Source organism: Phyllobates terribilis, unplaced genomic scaffold (assembly GCF_046119375.1).
Source record: "Phyllobates terribilis strain yellow unplaced genomic scaffold, ASM4611937v1 Scaffold_8__6_contigs__length_399053987, whole genome shotgun sequence".
NCBI classification, from domain to species: Eukaryota; Metazoa; Chordata; class Amphibia; order Anura; family Dendrobatidae; genus Phyllobates; species Phyllobates terribilis.
The window spans coordinates 327403020-327419515 of NW_027362768.1; the positions used below are offsets into that span (position 1 = coordinate 327403020).

Consider the following 16496-nt stretch of genomic DNA (forward strand, 5'->3'; position numbering starts at 1 on the left):
AGGTTCTGATTTGCCTCTCTAGCAATCCTACGAGCTGCTCTTACTGAAATTTTGCTTGGTCTCCCAGACCGTATCTTGACCTCCACTGTTCCTGGTAACTGCCATTTCTTAATTACATTTCAAACTGAGAAAAGGGCAACTTGAAAACGCTTTGCTATCTTCTTATAGCCTTCTCCTGCTTTGTAGGCCTCCACCATTTTCATTTTCAGAGTGCTAAGCAGCTGCTTAGAAGAACCCATGGCTGCTGTTTTTTGGCACAAGGTTAGAAGAGGCTGGGTTTTTATAAAGCTGGGAAATTTGTATCACCTGGCCTTTCCTAACGATAGAAGTGAACAAGCGATAACCCTAACAAGCTGATTAAGGTCTGAAACCTTGGTCAAAGTTATCTGAGCACACAAATCTTCAAGGGTGCCGAAACTTTTGCATGGGCCCATTTTCCTTTTAATAATTTTTAAAAATGTAAAAAAAATGATAATTTTTATTTTGCCTAAAATACAAAGGAAATGTGTCATCTTTAGCTTTAGGCCTTTTAGAGATCATTCATCTTCAACTTAATTATTGTTATTGTGAACAGTTAAGTTTGACCAGAGGTGCACAAACTTTTACATGCCACTGTAGTACAGTGATCAATTGCAGTTTCAGGTCAGACCCACATACTGGGAGCGGCAGGTTTACATGATAAAAGTGTAAGTCCTTAACAATAGTAAGGAGATACTGGGAGTTGTAGTTACCAGCCATCAGACTGTGGACTGTTCAGCGAGTTCTTGAATGGAGGATAATGTTGTAATTGCCACAATCGCTTCCTCCTAATAATTGCGAAATCAAAAGGGAAATGCCAGCGGAAGTGTGAGGAAACCCTTGCCATTATAAGAAGGTTGGCTATAGGGGGTGACAGACAGCATTATTGCATATAACCCCCCAAAAAATACAACACGACAATTTGTTACATTCTTTAAAATAAAAAAAGAAAATATGTCTGGTGTAATAAATCCCATTTTATATACTCTACTACTATGAAATTCTGAATTAATAGCGGAGATATGATGCCTAAGTCTGCGAACCAGATCAGATCATGGCTGCAAGTAGCGGCTCTAGAGGACCCATCCTATTCTGCGAAACACAGACAGTCCATTGATTTGATTCAGCACTGTGTAATGTGATGGCAGCAGCGCAGGGAAACTGATCACTTATTGACAGTGGAGGACTTTGAGGAAAGTCACATGCAGGGACTAGTTGCCCGTGGCTAAAACTCTAGCCAGTTTTTATTTTTGCATGATTTTGTTTCGCAAACTATGCTCCATCAGGGGTGCGAGGAGCTAAAAGTGCACTGAAAACACCTATAAATGGTAGAATAAAGATCACAACTCAACACAGCGATAAATATAAAGGGATGTCTTTATTTAGTTTTAGAAAAATACACCTTCTTTAATGCAGTGGCCAGGATAGCGTCAGTGCACGTAACATGCTCATCTATTACCATACAGTGTTTAGCAGACAGACAACCTCTTTGTTAAAAAAAAAAAAAAATAGCTTTGCAACAAATTATACCCAGACGACCAACGGAGGCCCCCACTAAATAATATACACACATAATAATAATGCACTAGTAATGAGGACATTCAGTTTTAGTGACACGTTCAATAAAATATGCCATTTGTTAGGAAACTTTTGCTGAAAGCAGCAGATTGCATACAAATCGTCCGAGTATAAAATACAAAAGTATTTAGAAAACGTAACAACTCATAACTGTGCTAAGGCATCACCGAGAGCCATGAAGATCGGTCAGAAGGAATAACTGGAAATAAGTCGCAGGAGAAAAGTTTACCAGCTACTTTATCAGAGTTACTGTCACTTTAAAAAAAAGTTTTGACACATTGTAAATTTTTAAGTTTCAATTGGTGGGATTCAGAGACACCGACTGATCGCCGAAAGAGTAGTCCGCTGAGCACTGATTGAAGACGTCCAGACTCATGGACTTTCTACTGAGCCAGTCATCAGTCTCCGAGGAGATCAGCACTGGCCGATCACTTCTGCCCCTTTCTTTTAGCGATCAGTGGGGGAGGGGTCAGAGCATCCAGATTCCCAGCAATGAAAACTTCAGAGATATATCAAATGTTTTTTTTTTTTTTTTTTTTTTAAAACACATTGAAAGGGAATCTGTCAGCAGGTTTTTGCTATTGAGCATGATGCAGGGGCTGAAGCCCTGATTCCAGCGATGTATCACTTGCGTAGCTGCTTGCTGTTATTTTGATACAAATCACTGTTTTCTCTGCAGCAGATTTAGCAGTGCTCTGAATGCTGCGCACGATATAACCCCGCCCACACCCCAATGTACACAGAAAGCTGCCAATCAGTGCTGGAGGCGGGGTTAGACTAGGAGGCACCTAGTCCTGTAGTGATAATCTGCTGATAAAATCCTGATTTTATTGAAACAGCAACACACAGCCTAATAAGTGATACATCGCTGGAATCAAAGTCTCTGCCCCTACATCATGCTGCTCTCAAATATTGCATAGAAAAACCTGCTGATGGATTATTTTTAAAAGAAAAACCCTGTATCAGTAATTTGACTATCTGGTTTGATGTGTTCTCAAACAACCCCTATACGGCTGTGGCTGGGCTGTATTAGGGCGTGTTCAGACAGAAACACAAACACATCATTCCATGCCGAAAAACTGCATAAAAAAGCCGTATGTGAACATACCCCATTGTTCCAATGGGTCAGATTTGAGTTGTATTTTTTTTAATGCACCCAAAAGTCAGTGATAAATCAAATAACAATTGAGATCCCATGCATGTGAATGGGGTTTCCATAGAAGACAAAAAATATTAAAAAAAAAAAAATAATAATAATCCATAGATAGTTTTGGGAGCCACTGTAAAAAAAAAAAAAAAAAAAAAAGTCTGCAATGGAAGTAAGCAATAGGTTACTTACTGCAGGCGGATTCCACATAAAAAAGCCACAATGGAGATCAAACTGCAAATCTGGGGGGGACGCAAAATAAATTCTTACTGATGAAATAAGTGACAAATTCCGATACATTTCATGATTCTGTAAAGTCCTGGATACAAAGGAAAAATAACACTGACACCTACAGGTCATGAGATGGTACTACACGTCAACTGGCAGAACTGTTCTAGATTTGTTCATAACATTATAAATATTATTCTGTCCCTTTTGTGGATCTGCAAAAAAGTGCAAAATGAAAAAAAAAAAAAAAAAAAAAAGATCCATCGAAAAGAAGTTTTATTAGTAACGGACATAAAAAGAATCCTAAAGTTCAAAGAAAACTTTGAATAAAACTTTTGATCTGTGTGTAATTTGGGTGGATACGGATTATCTGGAATTAAAAGGGTACTTCAGACCGCCGTGTTTACAGACTGCAATACCCGGACCGACCACTGGTTTCCTAACCCAAATTTACAGTCTCATAAGGCTATACAAAATTGTACATTTGAGTCAGATCAGGAGACCCGCGGCGCAGTCAGTCCTGGCATTGTGGGGTGAACCCGGCTATACACTCAACGGATAGTCAATGTTCAGAGACATTGGCAGTTGGAGCTGAAATGGAATCAGTCAGCAGTTATTTTGTCATGTAATCTGAGAGCAGCATTATGTAGGGACAGAGACCCTGATTCCAGCCATGTATCACTTAGTTTCCTACCTGCAGCAGTTGTGATACAATCACACTTTTCTCTGCTGCAGATTTAGCAGAGCTCTGTATAACCCCGCCCACATCACTGATTGGCTGTTTTCCGTCAATACTCAGTGTACACGGCGACCAATCAGTGCTGGGGGCGTGGCTGGACCAGGAGGCAGGGGACACCTAGTTCTGTAGTGATAATCTCCTGCTGATAAAACACTGATTTTATTGAAAGAGAAAAACACAGCCCAGTAAGTGATAAATCGCTGGAATCAGGGTCCCAGCCCCTACATTATGCTGCACTAAAATTACATAGCAAACACCTGCTGACAGATTAGGCTAGAGATCAGCAAATAAATTGTAAGACCCTGGTCCAGTGGCCTCCAGATCAGAACCCTGTGATTCTCCTACTATCTAAGAATCCCCGGCCCAACGTCATGGTACGTTCCTCCACAACATAAGGACATTGTGCCAGACTGATCAGAAGAGGCGCCGTAGGTAACAGGGGGATCGCCATGGACTATTGACGTGACTACTGGACCACTTCTATTAGAAGGTTATGTACAGCTTCACACAGAATTTTGTTTTTTGCTCATTTGCTACCCTAAATTGTTAGACAAAGTTAGAACATTTTTTAGGAAGACTATTTAGAAAGTGGTCTACCATTTTGCTGCTGTAAGCAAAAAAAAAAATGCCATCTTTGATCCACTCTCTCTTTTCTCAGTGTTAGAGATAGCAGCCGGAGAGAGAGGGGGGGGGGGGGAATCATTTACAGTCTCAGGGAGAGAAGAGAAAACAGGTTGCAGAAAAAAAGGAAAGCACATGAAGAGAAAGTCAGTGCAGGATAGAAGCTGTTCTTATATATAAAGCAGTGAAGACAGCAGCAACCTGGCTACACACAGAGCTCACATCCAGCCTATATTACTGGGAGGAACACTCCTATTCCAATGAAAAGCTGCAAACTGATTATCAGAGGGTCTGGAAATGAAGGAAAGAAAGGAAATTGCAGACAAACTTAGAACGATTTTATTAACCAAAAGGTACCCACTGATCAGAGCTGATTATTTTTTCCATGTCCATAGCCTTTAAGAAGCAGATCCCCAAATTATTTAATTGGCGATATTGCAAGAATGCTTTGGTTTAAGTCTATGGTCATCCCATTTTTAACCCTTTATGGCCATTTTATAAATCTGTTCAACTTTGAATTCTATGGTTCAGTAGAATTGCGGGAGGTCCGGGTACTGCGACCGTAATAAAACCCCGCATTACTCCTGTCTGAAAACAGCCATAAATTAGTTCCCAAATTTAAAAGAAGTTGTAACTTCTATGGTGGTAACGTTTATTTCGCCTGTGGGGTAAAGCAATGGTATTTCCCTTATTAGAAATTAGGAAACTGGGTATATATTAGGAGAAATGGCTGTGTATACCTTTCCGATTAAGAGCTTCAATGCTAAAAATATTGTAATGCCTGTTGAATTTGGGCCCCACTGTCCCCTGTACAGTCAAGCGTAAAGCTAAAAGAGTAACTAAACTGTCTTCAGTTATCCTCCAAGCATTGCAAAACTATGAATTTTACCTTATTTTGCTTCCTTCTTTACCAAACCCTATGCTGCAGTGCTGTTTCAATAGTCAATTCATGCTCCTTTAGAAGATGCTTTCAACTGTTGCTCAAAAAAGATCGATGTAGTATATTCCAACAATCCGAGCACGGGAATAACTTGTCTGAGTACAGAGGTTGGAAAAAAGAAAGACTCAGACAGGGGAATTCCCATACACATACTATGAAGATCTTTGCTGAGCAGCAGTTAAAAGCAGCTTCTAAAAGAAGGTTTTACCTCTCTGTATCACAAGTGTCCAAAGCAACAAATTAAAAATTATTTATTGCAGCAAATCTTTATGGGCAGTGGTCTGACTAGGGTAAAACGTACATATAAAACACCAAAAATTAAGTCATCTGATGAGAATTCTCAACCAAATCCTAACGGAATTGTTAAATATTTAAGATAATTGACATAAATTGATAATTACAAAGAGAAAATGGTTTCAACGTGTAACAGTCCGGGTTTTGGAAAAAAAAAAACATTTCTACATGGCTGATTATCCGATGCAACTGCCTTGTATACCGAATATTAAGCTGCCAATTGGTGGGGGTACGGGTCCTGATCGGTCAAAAACAGCTCTAGGGGGCGCTGCTCACAATGCCAAAGAGCTCAATTTCGGCATGCAGTGGTGCACGGACACATAGGGCTGGATTCATTTTTTTTTTTTCATACTTTTAGCTGTTTTTTGCCCATTTTTCATTTGTGCTTTTTTGAGTTAATTTTTATGCAAAATGTGATTTTATGGACAACTGGAATTTCTGTGTGATATTTTAGCGAAACATTACACTTTGAGTTAAAAACCGTCACAAATGAAATTTTGGACCCAAAAAAAAAAAAAAAAAAAAAAAAAAAGAGCAAAGAGCATTTTCATGGTTTTGCGCAAACTCATGACTCATGAACTATATGCATAGTTTTTAACAATTTGGTGCAAAAAAGTCAACAGTTATTACAAGTAAAAACCCGCACATGGCTCTGTGCACACACTGCATGCTGGCGCTAACAGTTTCAGCCCGCAGAGCGTTTTATTTTTATTTTTGAATGATCGGTGGAGGTCTTATTAACCGGACCCCATGAAATCAGCAGCAGCAGGTGTTAGAAGGCATAATATATTAAACAAAAAATAAAAATAAAAATGAACGGTACATTTTAAAAGGAAGATCTGTCAACTATTTTAGTAAAAATTCTGGTCCATGATTTTATTATGGTATTGTGCTGTTCCTCTGTTATTCCTCCTGAAAATGTATGAAAAAAAACCCCAAAAAAACCACTATGGAAATGACCAGGAATTTTCATTACATGGTGAATGTAAGCGATTACTAAGACGGGACACGTCAGGCAGGCTGATGGGTTGTCTATGAGTCCAAGGCACTACCTATGGCGTAAGTATCAGATTTTGGCTTAAGGGGGTTTTCCCCTCTAAATACATGCATCTACCCTCCAGGATAGTGGATATGATGGTTGGGGGTCTGACCACTGAGACCCCTAAATGAATGTAGCAATGACCAGCATTTTCAACCATCGCTGCCATTCCATATGTCCCATATGGGGTTCCACTCACACAGGGGGCTTTGTGACCCCTATTCTCAGGAACGGTGGGGTTTCTATAGTCCGACCCTCCATGATATTGAATATAACCAGTGGATAGAGAGAAAAACGACCTTACTTTTTCCTCTCTCTCAGCTGCAATCACCAGCAGGTTCGGCACCCACTGGTTTCTAATCGCTGCAACGGATTCATCCATGTTACCAGTGTGAACAGCTCCAACCCTCTCCCCAATCCCATAACCAGTGGATAGTAGATGGCGGTATTTAGAGGGAAACAGGTTTTCCCTGCCCCATCCCAATACCCGATCCTCACTGCTCATGATGATTAAGTGCATAAAACGGGTAACAAATCTCTTGTTCTTCCTCTTAGAAGGTGAAGGATACAATATGTCGTCATGATTCCGGATTCCGTTAATGTCCCAACGTCCGTCACGGATTTGCTTTCCGCTTATCTGTGTCCGTATCTTACTGCGCCCATAGCACAATATTATAAAAATATACCAGATATGGATTCTGCTCTGGGTACAGTAGTAAGGAGGACTCCAGCCTCACACCTGGAGGACCCAAAAAGCACTGACCTAAGGTCGAGTCACCGACAGTCAGAAGGGTGCACGATCGCGGCGGCACGGTGCTGCGCTCATACTATGGTCAGTGTCTTATTGCCTTGGCCCCACGCGTTTCACGAGCTGGAGGTCTTCAGTAAGATTCCTTGCAAGTCTTCGGGCAGTTCCTGAATGATGGTGTCCACCTGTCCCTGCAGCCTTGGTATGGTGTCTGCACTTACAGGTAGCGCCTCTTTTTGTGCCAAAGCCTGTAAACAGCAACACCGATTAGCAGGGAAGTCATCAATATGTAGGCGGTTTCCCAAAATTACAAAAGACCCCTTGGTCCTTTTTAATAAATGCCCGTATTCTTCATAAAATGGATTATTCCCATCGTCATAGATGGACATTGTCAGATAGTGATCGTAAAGACAAGCAATTTTGCAATTTACTCTTTATTAAAATATTCATCCATTCTTGAGATATTAACACTTTTCTTTTGTTTACAGTTCGTTGCCTTGGAGACCGACCACCGCTGTTAGACAGTAGAACCTGCGCCGTGTTTACCAGCTCTTTTCTAGCTTGTAAGCACTGTTTTTAAAGTTGGCCAGGATCTTTGATACCTCATAATCCCGGCCAAATACAATGCAGTGCTTATAAGCTAGATCACAGTGGTGGTCGGTCTCCTAGGCAACGAACTGTTAAAAAAAAAAAAGTGTTAATATCTGAAGAACCAGTGCAAATTTTAATATGCAGTAAATTTCAAAAGTGCTTCTTTTACAAGTACAATCCGACAATATGCATTTATGAAGATGAGAGTAATCCTTTAAGGAGCAATTCTGGAGCATCTTCTCTTATATATATTGTGCCGTTCCTCTATTTCTACAGGAAATTCCCCAGAATGTTAGCAAATGGGGGTGTGTCCCTGCCCACCCGACACTGTCCAATCAGTGCTGCCAATGTCAGAATGTGTAGTGACACACCCACATAACAAGGGCAATGGAAACGCCCAGATGTCAATTAATTCACACATTTTTATTAGGAACAACAGAGGAACGGCACAACACAAGGTTATAAAGAAAGGTACCCCAGAATTGTTAGATGATGGGGAATACAATTATTAAGTAACACATACGTCACAAGATTAGATTTTGGAGGCTGATCTTATAGGGAAACACTATCACTAGAAGGGGACCACGACGGAGGCCCATGGTGGGGGACAATGTACCTGGAAGGGGCTCACGATGAGGGAACATTCTACCCGGAAGGGGTCCATGATGAGGGGACATTGCACCTTGAAGGAGCCCAGGATGGGGGGACATTGTACCTGGAAGGGACCCACGATGTAGTGGGGGGCGGGTGTCGACATCATACCTGGAAGGGGCCCACGATGGGGGGGGCGCGACATTGTACCTGGAAGGGGCCCGGAATGGGGGGGGGACATTATAGCAGGAAAGGGCCCAGGATGAGTGGACATTGCACCCGGAAGGAGCCCAGGATTTGGGGACATGGCACCCAAAAGGGACCCAGGATTTGGGGACATTATACCAGGAAGGGGCCCAGGATGGGGGACAAAGTTAGGGTATGTGCACACGATGCAGAAATGAAGCAGAAAATTTCTGCATCTCCCTGGCAGAAAAAACGCATGCAGATTGTGCATGCGTTTTTCCTGCAGAATACATGCGGATCCACATGCAGATTCACATGCGTTTCCGCATGCAGATTGACAAGCGCTTTCCAGGCGATAGCATCACTTGGAAAGTGCTTGATAACTAGGTCACACTATATAAATCCATGCAAACAGCATGGATTTATACAGTGTGAACCGAGAGAGTGTATATACTTACCTCCGATGGCCCCCGGTGTCCTGCTCAATCTGTTCTCCCTCGCCGGCAACTTTGAATTGAAAGACCTGCCGACGTCAGCGTCACGTGACCCGTCACATGACTCTGACGTCACCGCAGGTCCTACAACTCACTGCAAGTGCCGGGAACCAAGCGGGAGCGCTGTGCGGGCCGACAGAAGGTAAGAATACATTTATTTTTTATTTTATTCTTCTACAGCTTTTTTAATGGTACCTGGGTGTGGATGAGACTCTCCTCTCCTCCACACCCGGGTACCATCCGCACATTAGAACGCACCAATTACGCAAGTACAGATGCAGTCTTGCGGTATTGGCGCGTTCTAATGCAAGTCAATGGCGGCGAAATCGCCGCGTTTCCGCAAAATTAATTGACATGCTGCGGATTTTTGACCGCAGCGTTAACGCTGCGGAAAAATCCGCATCATGGGCACAGCACATGCGGATTTCCATTGGGGAACATTGCTTCCCTTCTACCATGCGTTTTTCATGCGTTTCCGCGGCGTTTACGCAACTGCAAAAACGCCGCGGAAACGCATGAAATACGCATCGTGTGAACACAGCCTTATATGGGGGCGAATACATTTCTTTATAGGATCTAGAACGCTTGAAATTTTCCACTGGGGCCCATCAGACTCTAGTTACGTCACTGGTTAAAGGGGTTGTCCTCTACTGGCTGATTGTCTGCAGGGCTCATGTGACGCCCCAGATATTGACGCCAGCAGACCAGTAGGTGGACACTGTGCTGAGAGAAGAGGAACGTGGTAGGTCCGGGAGGAGAATGTCATCTTTTTCTTTCATCTCTCCAGGTCCATTAAGAAGGGAATGTCTAGTAGTGGACAACCCCTTTAAAGAGTTTGTCATTATCTGATGCAAATAAATAACACATTGTGCAACTAAAATCATTAAAGCCCATTAAAAGAAGAAATCAGTACTCACCAATTTATTTTTAAGTTTTAACACCAAATCCACAGACTCCACCTCAGTGTGATCCTGAACCCAGATGAGCAAATCCTAGAATAAAGATACAAAGAAATGACAACTCGGTCAACCCCATCAATAACGGATATCCACTTTGGATTTGTGTTTGACACAGTGTTGTAATGTGATCAATATTGTGTGTGTGAAGGGGGCCGGCTCAGTTTTCATTTTCATAGCTAAACCAGCCCCCTAAGTTGTTATGTGTGAAAGACAAAGGGGGCTGGCTCAGTTATGGAAATGTATGGTAACCAGACCCCTTACCCTTATTTATCATGCGTTTGAAAGATAAGGGGGCTGGCTTAGCTATGGAAATGAACAATACCCAACTCTCTTATCTGTCATGCATGACATATAATGGGGTCAGGCTAACAGCTAAGAGAGCCCCCTTAGTTGACATGAACAGCCAGGCAGCCCCCTTCACACACAGGAAAAGTTTATATGGGTCAAACCCAAGCTAGAACCAATGCTAATATCTTGTGATCAGGACACCTTAATTACAATGTAACAATAAGTTGTATATCTCTTTCTTATACACCTTTTTACGGTATCACATATCCAACAGTCCCAGACCGAGATGTCCGGACCGGCTGCAGGTCACTTGACCCAAAAGCAACAGCCTCATACGTGATCCCGAGAACGGTAAGTTCAGGTCAGAACACAGGGGGCCGGTTTGGATATCACGGTCCATACCTGACCTGTTAATATTGGACGTGTTTTTACCATTACACAAAAGCGCATCCACACTAGGAAGACCGCCGTTCAATCCAGTTACCTCGTTACAAAGTGCCTCCAGCTGAAGAGCCTCCAGCTTCTGCGTCATTTCTTTTCTGCGAGCTCTGAACCAGCCGTCAAAGTTTGGAGACTTCAAGAAATGCCTTCATTGAAAAAAAAAAAAAATGGAATAAGAATTGGGCTCTTTTCTTACATACACTTATAAAAGGGGTTCAGTACAAGACCCATGTACGTGCGCAGCTCTGTGCTATCCATTCTCAGGAACAGTGGGGAGGGGGGGGGGGTCAAAGCGATCAGCAAGTTATCCTGTCAGGAACGACATGGGGGGGGGGGGGGTTTAAATCACGAAATATCACACCGCTGCCACCAATTTGTCAGAACAGACACGGGGGAGAGAGGGGGTTGGGGAGTAGGGATAATCATACAATATCCCACCGCTGCTGTCACTATCCGGATCGTCAGGGATTCGGCACACGCACAATCCCGATTACTCACTACGTAGCCATCGGCAAGCAAGCAGTGAGCATATGGCGTACACACCCCTGGATTCCAACACATGGAATATGTGTATATGCCCCCCTACGATCATTGCCAACTTCACGATAGCCCAAGATTATTCGCTGCCACCACCGATCAGTTTTAAAATATAATACAGGCCTGATCGGACGCCTGCTTTCTGGTAGCGTATATGGCTTCGGGGGAGGAAACCATTACAGAGCACAAGAAACAGAACTATTAAATTTTATATTTAATCCAAAAGAGAGGCAGTGTTTATGAAAAATATTCAAAGATTTTACAAAGGAGGACAATACAATACAGAATATACAGTTACACAAAATAAAAGGGATTAATAAAAGACTTACTAGACAGATCGCAAAGACAATTCAGTTTAGCTGGAGGGGAGGTGCTCCACTTGATTTGACCGTTATCGAACGGGACCCGTTGCTTATAGAATATATACCTCCCGGCATGATTATGGATCAATCTTCAGTTGGATCTTTTATGCCGAAGGGGACACTTGCCCACACTGTGATGACCTCACGTGGGTTGGTCCCCGCCCTTCATGGTTTTATTAAAATAACTAACTTCTGCGATAACTTCTCACTGGTTGATTGCAGAAGTTCGCAAGTGACACCATATTTTTAATTACAAATTTACCTTTCTGTAGAGACCAGATATGACATGGCTGCTGTCTGTTATTTTTGTACCTTTGCGCCATAGCTCCCCGGAAGGGCTCACAGATCCGGAAAAATATGTGTATCATTCCTTAGCTGACCCTGCCGCTAAAAATGTGTGTCCCATTATTATCGGAAGTATAGAACTTCCGATATTCCATATTTCATGTCGGTTCCTACACGTCTGGTGGTGAGCAAAGGGAGTTTGCAAATGAGGATGTCCCTGCTATTGTACGGAGTGTGATAAAATTTGTTTGAAGCTTAAACGAGCCTTTTCCTCTTTAGCCAGGTGTCTACTCAATACAGCTGTGTGTGCTGCGATTTGCATGGAGACAGCTCCTTAGATTGCCAGCTCTTCTACTCTGACAGATGGTAGATAAGGGAGGGGTTTGGGTAGGGAGAGAGAAATATTTAATATTTACTATGACATCCCCCATCACAGAGATAAACAATAGGTTCCGATTTTGTGAAAACCCATTTCACCACATCCCGTCGCCTCACTGACTTCTCACATCCTAGTGGATGTGCCATTTTCCATCAGAAGTCAAAAGGCACAGATTATTCACCGGGTTCAGTGGTCTATATCTTTGTTAGCCGGGGAAAAAGAAGAAGGAACTAAGCACTGTCAGTGCTTGCAGCATTAACTCTTTACATTTCAATAGCAACCTCTGCATATAAAGAGTGTGACAGAAGAAGACTGCTCCCTCTGTCACAGTATCAGCTCCCTGCAGCATGATCGTGAGGAGCAAATTGTTGCGAAGGCAATTGGAGGCCTCAACAATGCCATAGAAGACAAAAAAAATTGTGCAAAACAATCTATTAGGCAGATTGTCAGTATAACAATGACAGGATAGATAGTGCTACGAAAACTTTCTGTAGAAAATCCAATGCGGCAAATCTGCCACAAATCACGCCGATTTTGGTGCATATTTGCCCGATGTGAATCTGTATACTCTGCTCTCCCCAACGGTCTCTACATCATGATGATTTAAATGCCTAATAAAGAATAGCTGTGAATTAATATGCCATTATAAAAGCCAAGAACAATACTGACCGGTACAGGCCTATCCAGTCTCCTTTTAACCTAGAGGTGAGTTGAGGTCCCGTCTTCTCTAACGTCTTCATGAACTCCTCCTGACTGAAGGGTTTCAGCTGCGGAGGACTCTGCATGAAGAGTACATGGAGGCTATATAAAAATCCAACCAAATACAACAAACTTTATAATTTACAAAAGTCTATGTCTACTGACCTTCCACGGAGAGATGCTCTTCAGCAGAGGCATCAGGCTGGCAACGTATCGCTCCTACATACAGATAAGTAAGGTTATGGGGTTTGAAAACAAGTATTGGTTGGAGTGGTCTGACTGCGGAGACCCTCACTGATAGACAACGTGGAACTTTTATCCCCACTGTGAAACAAAATCCTTTTTGACTCATAGTTCAGAGGGAACTTTTCCTTTGTCTGTGACACTACAGAGCCTACATGTGCCAATAAACCAGAAGTCCTGGGTACACCATACAAGGTTGTGCTGTATTGATTTCCTGAACGCTCATAAAACAAATCTCATTAATTTGGAGTTCAAAAGGCATAGAAGAGAGTGCATCTCGCTCACACCCACTTCAAAACAAAAGCGGCAGGTCGGATCGCCAACTAAACCTCCATTCATTCTCTACGGCTGCGGGAAAAAAATGTCAGCAGCCCCAAAAGAGAAAGAATAAAGCGGTGGAATATGCACACTGCCGATTTTTTTTAACAGGAGAAAAGTTTCCCGTTCTGCTGATCGGTGTTGGCCTCAGCGGTCGAACCCCTACCAATCGATAAGTTATCCCTTGGATAGGTGATGAATTGTTTTCAATTGGAGAACCCCTTTAATATGAAAGTATACGGATAATTTTTGGACTTACCCCAAGAAGAGAAGACAGACGTCAGGAATTATAGCCACTTACCAGAGGAATGATGAAGCTTTGTGTCAGCTCTAAGAAATGACGTCGGAGAATCGCGTTCTGCGCCTCCGATGGGCGCTTCTGCTGAATTCCCTAAAACAAAGAGTCAAAAGAAGAAGGCGGTCAGCATCCATGTGATACGCGTTACATAATGTAATACATAACAATAATAGGATCAGCTCGTTAACTGCAGCTAAAATGGTCTTATTATCTGATCAGCTAACTGGAAGTGTATGACCACAGAAAACCAAATACAATTAGATCCTAAAAAGATTCGGGTACAGATGGATAAGTAGCTAGAGGTCATCTTCTGCCACTGCGGAGATCTGTGGGGACATTCTGCATAATGGAAGGCACTTTAGGGGATTTTGTTGCAATTTGTGCCAAGTTATTCCAGATATGAAAATTTCAATCTTACACTTATTGTCTCAACAGTGAAATTGCAACACCAAAAAGGAAAAGTCGTGGAGTTATGGAAGTCACAGGATGGAGAGACATGTAAATTGTGTTTCAAATTTTTCATCATTTGCATATCATTAACATAACATTTTAAATATATTCAGCATCAGGCAGAAATCCCCACACTTACAGCCAGTGCGGTTATTAATGGTCTGCTGCGCTGAATGCACTTGAACAAATCATCAAGATCCGCTGCTGGCAGCTACTTTTGTAATTGCTGACCAATGATGTAATCAATGGGAGACAAGTCCGGAGATGCTGCAGGCCATGGTAGCACGTTTAGGCTATGCAAGTTGCTCATAGTAGTACAAACAACAAGCGGCCTGGTGTTATCGTACTGAAAAACGGCTTCTGGGACACTTGCCCAAGTGGTCTCCAGATCAATCTCCAACCATCATTGCATCCAAGCCAAAAGCAGGACCCATCGCCGAAGAGGAGAGGCCTCCATTGCCGTCTAGCTCTGCACCATGAGAGCCTTTGAGAACGGTGGTGGAGGTCAGTGGGACTCAGGCTCGTTGCCCAATTTCATGCAAACGCCATCTGAAGGGATGTCTACACACGGACACCTTAAGCTACAGAATGAATGACTACGCATTATTCTTTGACTCTGACAAGACCACGTGGGCAATGTAGTAAAAAGACCTCCACGAGGGATCGTCACTCCGGTCCTACTCCCGGAATTACAGTGTAGGGTGACATAATGTACAATAGCCGGACCCCTCAAGTCTTCTTTCCAGGTACACTAATAGCTCATCGTTACATTAATTTGGTGGTGGAACCAGTTGTACGGCCATTTCTCCAAAGTGTCCCAGAAGTAATATCTTAACATGACGCCAGGCCGCATATTGCCCATGCTACCTTAAGCATCGCACATAGTCTAAACATGCTCCCATGACCTGCAGAGTCTCCAGACTAGTCTTCCATTAAGCACATCTGGGACATCATTGGTCGACAATTACAACGGGAGCTGCCAGCAGCGGATCTTGATGATTTGCCCAAGTGCATTCCATGAGGTAGAAGATTCCTTAAACAACCACCAATAACCTCACTGGCTGTAAGAGCGGGGATTTCTGCATGGGGTGCTCATACTCCATACTGAAAAATTCAAGAGGTTTTTGAAAATTTTGTTTCCATCATTTACAGATGTCTACTCACCCTGTGATTTCCATAATGCCACGGCTTTTCCTTGTGTTGCAACGTCAATGTTGACAGCGAAAGAGAAAAATACTTTACAATGTTCTCACGGTATTAAAGAGATATTGCAATGGTCGGGTGTTAAATATTGGAGTGACGTGGTTTTCGCTGCTGGGATTCCCACAGAACAAAAAATAAAATAAGGGACTTAGGTCTCGCGCAGTCAGGAGTTGACAGAAGCGGCATATGCGCCTTGTCGCTCCATCTACTGTCTATGTGAGTGACGAGCAGGGGGTTGGACCAGATGACCCTTGAGGTCCCTTCCAATTCTACCCTTCCATGTTTCAATGGACCAGGATTGAGGAGGGGTTGGACCAGATGACCCTTGAGGTCCCTTCCAACTCTACCCTTCTATGCTTCTATGACAGACGAGCACACTGTCGTACATAATCATCAGCACCCCTGACACGGAATGGGGCGACAGGGTGCATGTGGGTTCTGTGGCTCCAATCAGCTCCTCCAGGCGGAAGGAAAAAAGCCCCTTTTTCTGACAAACAAGTCACCTAAAGTAAGAGTAAAGCGGTCCTCCTCCTGCTGCACCACACGTACAATGCAGGCTGCCTCCTTGAGACTTTATTTTAGGTGGAAACCCTCTTTAAAGGTTAATAAGAAATATGCTTTGTGTCCTGCCCAGCTGTCACACATTTCTATCCTACATGACGGGGGGGGCAGACTGCATCCTCTGTCTTGAAATAACATATAAACACGCCTGGAAGCACCATGACAGTCAGTGATCACCGGGGTCCGTCTCCGTGTCTATGGGATGTGACAGCGCTCTTCTGCTTCGTTAAGCGACCAGTCACTTTTACTTTTGTTAAAA

General features: G+C 42.9%; 1 protein-coding gene across 1 annotated transcript in view; it reads right to left on the reverse strand.

The window, feature by feature from the left end:
* Window positions 1-1377: 1377 nt before the first annotated feature.
* Window positions 1378-16496, reverse strand: part of DENND6A (DENN domain containing 6A) — a 39032-nt gene continuing 23913 nt past the window's right edge. Inside the window, exons 15-20 of the mRNA XM_073644618.1 lie at window positions 14027-14116; window positions 13330-13383; window positions 13135-13244; window positions 10946-11048; window positions 10132-10206; window positions 1378-7600 (exon numbers count right to left, since the gene is read on the reverse strand). Coding sequence (XP_073500719.1) covers window positions 7469-7600; window positions 10132-10206; window positions 10946-11048; window positions 13135-13244; window positions 13330-13383; window positions 14027-14116 — 564 coding nt within the window. The 3' untranslated portion in view covers window positions 1378-7468. The remainder of the gene's footprint in view (window positions 7601-10131; window positions 10207-10945; window positions 11049-13134; window positions 13245-13329; window positions 13384-14026; window positions 14117-16496) is intronic.